The sequence below is a fragment of the Haliaeetus albicilla genome, chromosome 15 (assembly GCF_947461875.1).
Source record: "Haliaeetus albicilla chromosome 15, bHalAlb1.1, whole genome shotgun sequence".
NCBI lineage: Eukaryota > Metazoa > Chordata > Aves > Accipitriformes > Accipitridae > Haliaeetus > Haliaeetus albicilla.
The window spans coordinates 26,604,828-26,613,954 of NC_091497.1; the positions used below are offsets into that span (position 1 = coordinate 26,604,828).

The following is a 9,127-nucleotide window of genomic DNA, read 5'->3' on the forward strand; positions in this document are numbered from 1 at the left end:
ATGACACAGCACAAGAAGCTCCTAGCCTTTCTTGGAGCACTAGGAGACAACAAGAAAGGAAAAGCCTGTCTTGACCACACTCCCCAGACAGCGTGCTCTGTCAAAAAAGCAATTTTGGCAGTCTGTTCTCTAACTCAGAGTAAGCCTTTGCTTGCTGTCAGTTAATGCCATCACTTCCATTTCAAATATCTATGCTACATTTCTCAAAGTGAAGGGCTTAAAATGATGCCAATGCAAGAATGCCCATCGTGCTTCAACTGCTCACCAGTGTTACAAAGATTATTTAAACCAGTAACTTTCTTTTTCCTTAAATGTGCACAGCAGCTCTCAAAGGTTGTACATCACTCCTAGAGCTGTCTAGTCTTCCTAAATTCTGACACCTCACAACCGTACATTAAGTACATAAAACGTGGTTAGAAACATTCACGTACCATTCATCCCCCAGAAAGCCTTTCCTTCTTTCCGTTAGCTGTATTAAAATTGTTATTGGAATTAAATATCCTCATTTTGCTCTAAAGAAGTAGAAAACATACTACTACTGAAAAGATGAACAATATGCAGAGCTTGGAGAATCAGTCTTAAATTTATTTTAATTATATTGTTATGACTATCACAGAATAATCAATCTATAAAAAATTAACTAATCTATAGGATATTAAAAATCCAATGTTTCTAAGTGTAATTCTAAGTTAAGCTTCAGGACAGCTTCATACTTCTGCATACTCCTACATGTATTACTTACATTAAGCTGTATTTTATCCAGCAGGGACACTTCTGTAAAACATGCACATATAAAAATCTACTGAATATCTGTTTGTTATCAGTATGAATGACAACAGCACCTCACTCCAAAATTGCCAGCTACCCTCCACCAGCTTGTTGCTCAGGGATTCAGGGTCTGGGCAGTGTGAGCACACAGACTGAAGAGAGAAAAAACCCTCTCTCTCAAGAGTCTCATACCATGATTTCAGAATGCAAAAATCTTTGCAAATGGCTTTCTCCTGAGACCAGGTTCATCTATATCCAACATCTACTCCAAATGCCTCAAATGTCCACTTTCTAGAAGGTACAGGCTTTCTGACTAATAATTTAAATCTCCAGGAACATACAAGTTTAAAACACACCTACTTTTACTCAAATTATAGGAGATACTGATCATCAGGAAAATGCAGACTTCCTAAACAGACTGCTGCTTTTATTAACTCACTCTTCCATTGGGAAGTTCATTTGGGTTTGTTGGAAAAGGCAAATAATAAAAAAGCATGCTGCTACACCATCCTGCCCAAGTCCTTCTCTCAAATCCCTACCAAAATCACCTTTTTACATGGTCCACTTACAGTATACCTACAAGCAACATTTGTGGGAGGGAAATCAGCCCAAAAGAGTCAATCGCAATCATGTAATAAGCTCCACCCAGTCACCGTGTTTAGGTGATGATATCAGTTAGTTTACCAACAGACAAATTGATAGAAAACATTATGAAATTCAGCAGACATTGCCATCTCAGAGATAACATGCGCTGCTCAACACGAGGTCAGTCAAAGACCATGGGGACAAAAAGAGGCAGAAAGAAGGAAACTACTACATCATTGAGTCGAACACATTAAGTTACACTTGTCCTAATAAAGTATTTGCATCTCAAAAAGACAGCAAAGCCTATGAAATAAAAGGCTAAGGAAATAACTTCTGAAACAAGACTCAATACATCTGAAATCTCCAAAGACTCCAAAAAGGAGAGTAGCTATGGAAGGCCTACACACTCTTACAGAACTCATTGATTGGAGAGAATCAACCTGAGGCACATTATATCAAGAAAAGTATGGTCACTGAAAAGGCAGGTGTTAAAAAAGGGTCTGTAACAATTTAAAGGACTTCCTGCTGTAAATGTGTTGCAAGTAGACTAAGCTTTTTTCCTTTTGTCTTTTTTTTTTCCTTTTTTCTTTTGTTGAGTAAATGGCTCACAGTAGCAACAACTTCACTCTAAGTGGCAACAATTCTATAAATCAAGGACATCTTATACTAGTGCTTCAGCTTACTAGCATAGTATTAAGAGAAACCAGCAGGTGAAGTCTGTGTCCCCAAAGATGATGCATAAATCAATTTGAGATCTGGCATAACAAGGTGAGAAAAGGAGAGTCTCTCCCAGCAACTACTGAAAACCTGGAGGCTGAGTTGCAGTAAGGCAGTGGAAATCACAGGTGAGACTGAGTGCACAGGGGACTGTCACACTTGCTTTGTCTTTTCTGTCCTGTTTCCAACAGTCCCCTTCGTTTCTCTCCACAAATTCCCACTCCCTTTTTCCCCACCTCCAACGAAGAGAAAATCCTTTCCTCAGAACTACAGCGTGATGACACTTACTTAACAATGTAAAAATAAGAACATAAATGGTGCTTTTACTTACACAGTCTAGGTCTAACACAGCTCTCTTTTTTTCAAGGGTGGACAGAAGCAGATGATTCAGGTAAAGAATGTAAAACACAGCAAATATCTAGAAGTGTCTGGAATAATTCCTAGCTTTCAGCCATGTTAGAGCTGGTAGTCCAACTCTGCGGTAAAGTTAGGTATTCAGTGCCTCTATCCCTATCTGACTTTGCCTAACTACAATTTTAACCCACTTATATTTTTCTGCTCCGCAATATCATGTGGCAGTTAAGCTCCACAATTTAATTACACATTGCTTGAAAAGCTACTTTAGTTTTCATCAGGTAGCAGGTTTAATTCACTGGGTGGCCTAATTCTTGTCTTAAAAAAAAAAAAAGCTATTCTTGCTTTTTAGTCATCATTTCTGTATGGTCTACGGATTTTATAGACCTCTATCACCTCTCCTCTTATTGTTCTGTTTTCCAGACTAAAGATCTTAGTATTCCCAGCACAGAGGATCTTCTTCCACACCTTTCACCCACTTTTTCACTGTCTATGAAACCTCTGCTGTACGGGGGCGATTACGTCAATGCACACCATTAATGATTTGGACACACCATTGATATACATAATGACCTAAAAATTATTTCTTTCTTTGCGAACAATTCCCAACAGCTTTCTGACCACTGGCCTTCTCCAAGTAACATCAGTAAATTTAGAGCTCATCACTGCGTAGATAGGCTTGCATTATTTTCCCCTACAGGAGCATCATTTGGCATTCACCAAAACTGAACTATGTTTGTATGTGAAAGCACTAGGCAATGGTATCATAAGATTTTGCTGCAACTACCCAATCAGTTTAGATTTTACCGATCCTCATATACCAACAAACTGCTCTGGTGCCACAACACTATCATTCCTTAAGACTATTTTTTAATATAATGAACCCCTAGGTCCCAGAAATCTACCGGTATGTTTTTCCAACATGAAGCAATCATTGGTTTATCTAGTTTTTCGTCTATTAACCAACTGTACTAATCCACAGGATAACCTTTTATCCTTGGCAAATAAAGATTTCATGGAGGACCTTGGTCAGATATTCTACCCATTTTCAATCCAGTCTGCTACTAGCTTTGTTAAGTGCTCTCTAATTCTAGTGTTGCAGCATTCAGTGAGCAGGATTTGGCGAGTAAGAGTTCTACTTTCATCTTACGTACTGCCTGCAGATTACATAAACATCACTAAGTTCTCCCCATTCATTTTTCTCTTCTGTAAATTGAGGCGTTTCAAAAACAGTAGTCCCCTACCTCCCTCCATCTCCTTATTTTAGCTATCCTTCTTTGCACCTTTTTAACTATTTATTATAGCCCTAAATCTGTTTCTTGTGAAAGTTGTGATAATTCCATCTGATACCAGTCATTTTTTACCACCTAGCATCATCTTTAAAAAAAAGAAAAAGAAAAAGAAAAAGAATATCGGTATTAGTTTCTTGGGCTTGTTTCCCTTAACAGAAGGTAGAATGCTGGACCTTTTCTGCTCCTCCAGAGTGAAAATGACATAAAGAATTCAGGTTCTAACTACCCATTATTAGTGATCCTGCAAGAATGCAAACCAGACTAGCCAGTAAGGGATACACCTGAACAAACAAAAAATGCAATGGTGCAGCAGTTTGTTTTGTACTGGCACTTTGAGATTTCACGGTACCAACCAAACCTCAGAAAATCACCAATGTCACAAAAGGATTGTCAAGAACCTCAAAACACATGCACCCCTCCTGTGAATCACTGTGTTATCCCTGTGTCTAAGGAACATCTTGTATCTAGCCTGGGCTTGCTCCATATGCAGGGACCAATTTCAGCCAAGTTTTCCAAAGACGTTTCAGTGGAACAGCAAAAGAACATGTAACAAAAGCAGATCACCTTACAGGATCCTGGAACTGACTACTTTGCCAAATTCCTGCTGCACTCTTAGAAAGGTGCTAGATTCACGCCGTGAGCACTTCCCTGCATTTCCAGGCATGCACCTGCTTTTGTTTTAGAGCTTGGATCACATCACATGATCAGTCCTACAAAGAACAAGTTCAAACAGATCTTAAAACTTAAATCTAAAGTTATCCAGTATGCAGCACATTACTGGCTGAAATACCAGTACAATTCCAATTCCTCTTCATCTCTGGGAATAATTCTTCATAGTCACAACATTGTTTACATAATCATCAAAATATGTTAACTTTTACAAGACTATATATTTTTGCCACAGACTTACTAATTTTTATGGCATCACACACTGCAGTTAAGAAGCCTGTACTACTTGACAAGGAACTCACATGTACATTTAGTTGTACTAAGAAATTCTTTAGTTATCCAGTTTGCATGTCTTGCTTTCCCACATTCAGAGATCAATCAGTCACTAAACCCAAGATCTGTGGGACCACAGGCTAAACCTGCTGTAGGACGTGGCATATCGTTCATTTCTGACAATGTATGGGCATTTCCATGTAATAAATTTGCAAGTTCTGCAAAGACCTAGGACACTGAAGAGGTCCTGGCTCGTCATATTCTCTTGTGAAATGCGACCTGGGCAACTTCCAAAAAAGCAAAAACATTCTGTTGCAAGCCAGTGAGAAGTGTTCTGGGATTCACTGTTTACGTAAGGAGGATGTATTCTGCAGTCCTTCTGGACTTCATTTCTAGCAAGAAAACTGGATTCAATAACTCAAGTTCCATTAAGGTCTATATTTTAATGGTAACACTGGAAAGTTGGTTCCAGAATTCACAAATGTAACTATAACAATACAAAAAGGTAATTCTCTCTGCCCCTTAGCCTTCCTCCTCATAAAGTTAACACAGACCTTCTGTTCCAAGACAGAATGTCTTTTTCACTGCAACGTAATTCAAACACACCTTATCTCCAAAGTCGGAGCCAATATCTCATTCCAAGGTACAGTGTAGTGCATAATGGAAAGAACTAGCCTCAAAAAATGCATACTTTCAAAGACAGCTGCAAGGACATCTCTTCAGAAAAACTACAATTCTGCACACAAACTACAGGGGTCTTTTTACCCATTTTCATAAAACACCACCACCAAAAAAAAAAAAAAAAAAAGATTCTCAGCTTTAGCTGCCACTGTTACATTTACTAGGTAGGGCTACTTCATCTTTCAAAAGCTGATAAAAACATAATTGATATACTGAAACAAGCTTAAAAGGCAAACATTACGAATTTCCAGGCAGTTTTACAACAGATAATTCTTACAATACCTAGCTGGAAAAAAATGTATATATTACTACTATACTATATTAACTACACTGTGTTACCGCTTTACTAGAAAAATTACTTTGTATTCAGAATCATAAAAAATAAAAAAAAAATGGAGAAATTCACATAAACAAGCATCTATATTAACTCTTCTTACCTTTGAAGATTTAAGAAAGATACAGTAAAATCTTATCAGTACAGGCAGTATCTCACAAGCTAGCAGATTTGCAGCTGTGGAAGACCAACAGTTTCTTACTTGGTTTGAAACGCCAAGGGGTGCTTCTGCAGTTGAAGTGGGGACAGATTTTAATGTATAAACTCAGCTTCGTTTTTGTACTAGAAAACGTACCATTTTGGAATGAGGTGACAGCAACAACCGATTTGGTGCAGAACATGGTTTAACCACCAGTGTACTCAAGCGTAGTCAGAAATACACTACATTAAATACCACTGAAGGCTTTCTCATACATGTGTTAAATAATTTTAAGATCTACTAATAAGATGAGAAAAGTCATAAGCATAAGAGCAACAGCAAAACAGTTAAAAGCATGGTTGTCTAGGTTATTATTTTTTTAAAAGTGCACAAACACTTACCTAAACAAGATTTCTGAAGCACTATTTCCTTTTTCCACTCCACCTCACATCCCTCAAAAGTATATGCAGTCATTTTCCCCTCCTGCATACTACCCTTCCCAATGCAACCAGGTCAAGGCATAATTCCAGTGGACCTGATAATCAGACCACTACTTGCCCATTCATCTTTCAGTCCCTGCCTTTGGCTCACAACCTGCAGTGCTGCAAGAATAACAAGTATTTATAGCCATTCAAGAGTATATGCCCCCAAGGAGAGCACCAAATACTGTGGAAAAACAGATCGTTTCAGAGGCGCCTCGTATTTGTACTGCCAAAACCTGAAAGCCATTTGCCAATGGCAGTCATTCAACTGACAAAGCAGTAAAACAACTAAGAATTGAAAAGTGTGTGATAAAAATTTTGAATATGCAACAGAAAGCAAGAAAACAAAACTATGAAAATAAAAATTACTTTTATGGAAAGCTTTCTCCTTTTTGGAGAGGAATGAGTAAGAAAGGAGGGGGAGTGAGTTTCTAGTTACAGTCAAAACTGTAACTAGAATAAGCTAATGTTATGAAAATTAACATAAATAAGTTATGATTCTTTCAATTCACTGATAGCCAGGAATCACAGGATTGTGCACTCTATAACTGCTAAGAACAGTATTTTTGAAACATGATGCACTTACCCAAGAAGCAGACCTAAAGACACTAATTTTCTCAATTTGGTTAGTATTATCACAAAGTAACACTGTAAAAGCTAGTTTATCAAACACAGTATAACCAGCTGGTCAAAAGAGGTGATTATCCCACTGCATTCAGCATTGGTGCAGCCTCACCTTGAGTACTGCGTGCACAATTTAAGAAAGATGTGAAAGTCCTTCAATGCGTCCAGAAAGCGGCAACAAAGGTGGTGAAGGGGCTAGAAGGAACGTCCTGTGAGGAGTGGCTAAGGACTTTGGGCTTCTCTAGTTTGGAGAAAAGGAAGCTGAGGGGCGACCTCATTGCTCTTTACAGCTTCCTGAGGAGAGGATGTGGAGAGGGAGCTGCTGAGCTCTTCTCCCTGGTATCCAGTGACAGGACGCATGGGAATGGTTCAAAGCTGCTCCAGGAGAGGTTTAGACTGGAGATTAGGAAGCACTTCTGTACTCAGAGGGTGGTCAAACAGTAAAACAGGCTTCCTAGAGAGGTGGTCGATGCCTCAAGCCTGTCAGTGTTTAAGAGGCAGCTGGACAACACCCTCAATAACATGCTTTAACTTTTGGTCAGCCCTGAATTGGTCAGGCAGCTGGTCCAGATGATCGCTGTAGGTCCCTTCCAACTGAAATAGTCTGTTCTATTCTAAACCGTATGACATGTGTTTCAATCTTTTACAACTTAGCCGCACATGAAATCACAGTCCAGAACCATGAAGTTAAAAAACAGAATAGAAATATCCCCAAAATGCTATTGGAATAACGACGCTTCCGGTAATTTGAGCAATTTTTCTCAATTACAACCAAAGTAAGCTGCTTTGTGTTTTGGTAGTTAGCATTGAGCTTTCGTTTTAGCGAAAGACTTGTATGTACTTAAGGAAAAAGGACTACGTGTTGACTAATAAGCAAATTACTTTGGTCAACTGAAAAAGAAAAAAATCAACTTCCAGTCAACAGTGCCAAAACACCTCCAGGCGAGCAAACGAGATGCAGAGTTTGCGCTTGGTATTTGAAAAGCGCAACTCATTGAAACACGTTGTTCCGAAACAGGTACGCCGTGCCCAGAGATTAGGACCGAGGAGAGAACACGAGTACCTGGCTTCGAGCCTCACGCGTGGGTATTTACCCTACTCTAGCTCCACTTTTCCGATCTTATCTTCCTTGCTGAAAGCGAGCGCGGTGTCATTATAACAACAAAACTATCGGCAAGCGCCAGGCCTCCCTGCGCTTGCTATCGCGACACCCCGCCGAGGCAGGCCTCGGGGAAAGGCCGACGGCAGAAGGGCGGGCAGGCGGGCGGCCTAGCACGGGGAGCGGGGCCGGGGGACGCCCCTCTCCCTCCGCCGGGCCGCCACGGGGGGCCGAGGGCTGCTGCCCGCCACAGGCCCCGAGCGCACCGGGGAGGGGGGCAGCGGCCAGCCCCTTCCCGCGGGCACCGGCGGTCGGGCGGGGAGGTCCCCTCACCGCTGCAGGCTTCCAGAGCAGAGGAACACACACACACACACACACACACACCCCCCAGGCCCCCCACGCCGCTGCTCGGAGTCACCCGCGAAGGCGGCCGGTGGCCAGCTCCCCCCCCGGGGGAGGGGGGCGGCGGTCCGGCCCCGGCCCCGGCCCCGGCCCCGGCGGCGGGGAGGGAAGGCCGCGCGGGGAGGGAAGGCCGCGGTGCAGCCGAGGAGGCCGCCCCACTTACCAGCCCGACTCGGAGAGCGCCGCCCTCGTCCTGTCGGCCATGGCGCCTCCTGCCGCCGCTCTACCCACAGAGCTCGGGGCCGGGCAGGCGGGGGGGACCGCCGGGCGCTGCGGGGGAGCCCCGGCGCTCGGAGGGAGGGAGGGACAGCGGGGCCCGCTCGTTCCCCCGCCCCTCGGGGCGCCCGGCCCGGCCAGCGCTCCGCCGCGGGAGGGAGGGAGGGAGGAGGGGCGGGAGGAGCGGCGGCGGCGCAGGCAGGGACGAATAAAGCCCGCGACGTCGGGCGCGCTGCCGCCGGGGGGGAAGCGGCCGCCGTCGGCGCCATGGCGGAGAAGGGCAGGCCTGAGGGCCCTGCCCGGCCGCCGCGGGGGGCTCCCGCAGCCCTCTGAGGGGCCTGCCGCCTTGGAGTAGCGGGGAGAGCCTCATTTTAGAGGCGTTTCATCGCCAAGCGACGTTACCGCTCGTGGGGTTGTGTAGGGAAGGTCTTCTCCGGGCCCTCAGGGTGGTGCGGAGGGGGGTTGAGCCTTTAGAGTGACAGGGTGCGCAAG

The 9,127-nt window shown here is 43.3% G+C and overlaps 1 protein-coding gene across 1 annotated transcript in view; it reads right to left on the reverse strand.

The window, feature by feature from the left end:
• Positions 1–8,792, reverse strand: part of TDRD3 (tudor domain containing 3) — a 110,455-nt gene extending 101,663 nt beyond the window's left edge. The window contains exon 1 of the mRNA XM_069802600.1: positions 8,583–8,792. Coding sequence (XP_069658701.1) covers positions 8,583–8,623 — 41 coding nt within the window. The 5' untranslated portion in view covers positions 8,624–8,792. The remainder of the gene's footprint in view (positions 1–8,582) is intronic.
• Positions 8,793–9,127: the final 335 nt, after the last annotated feature.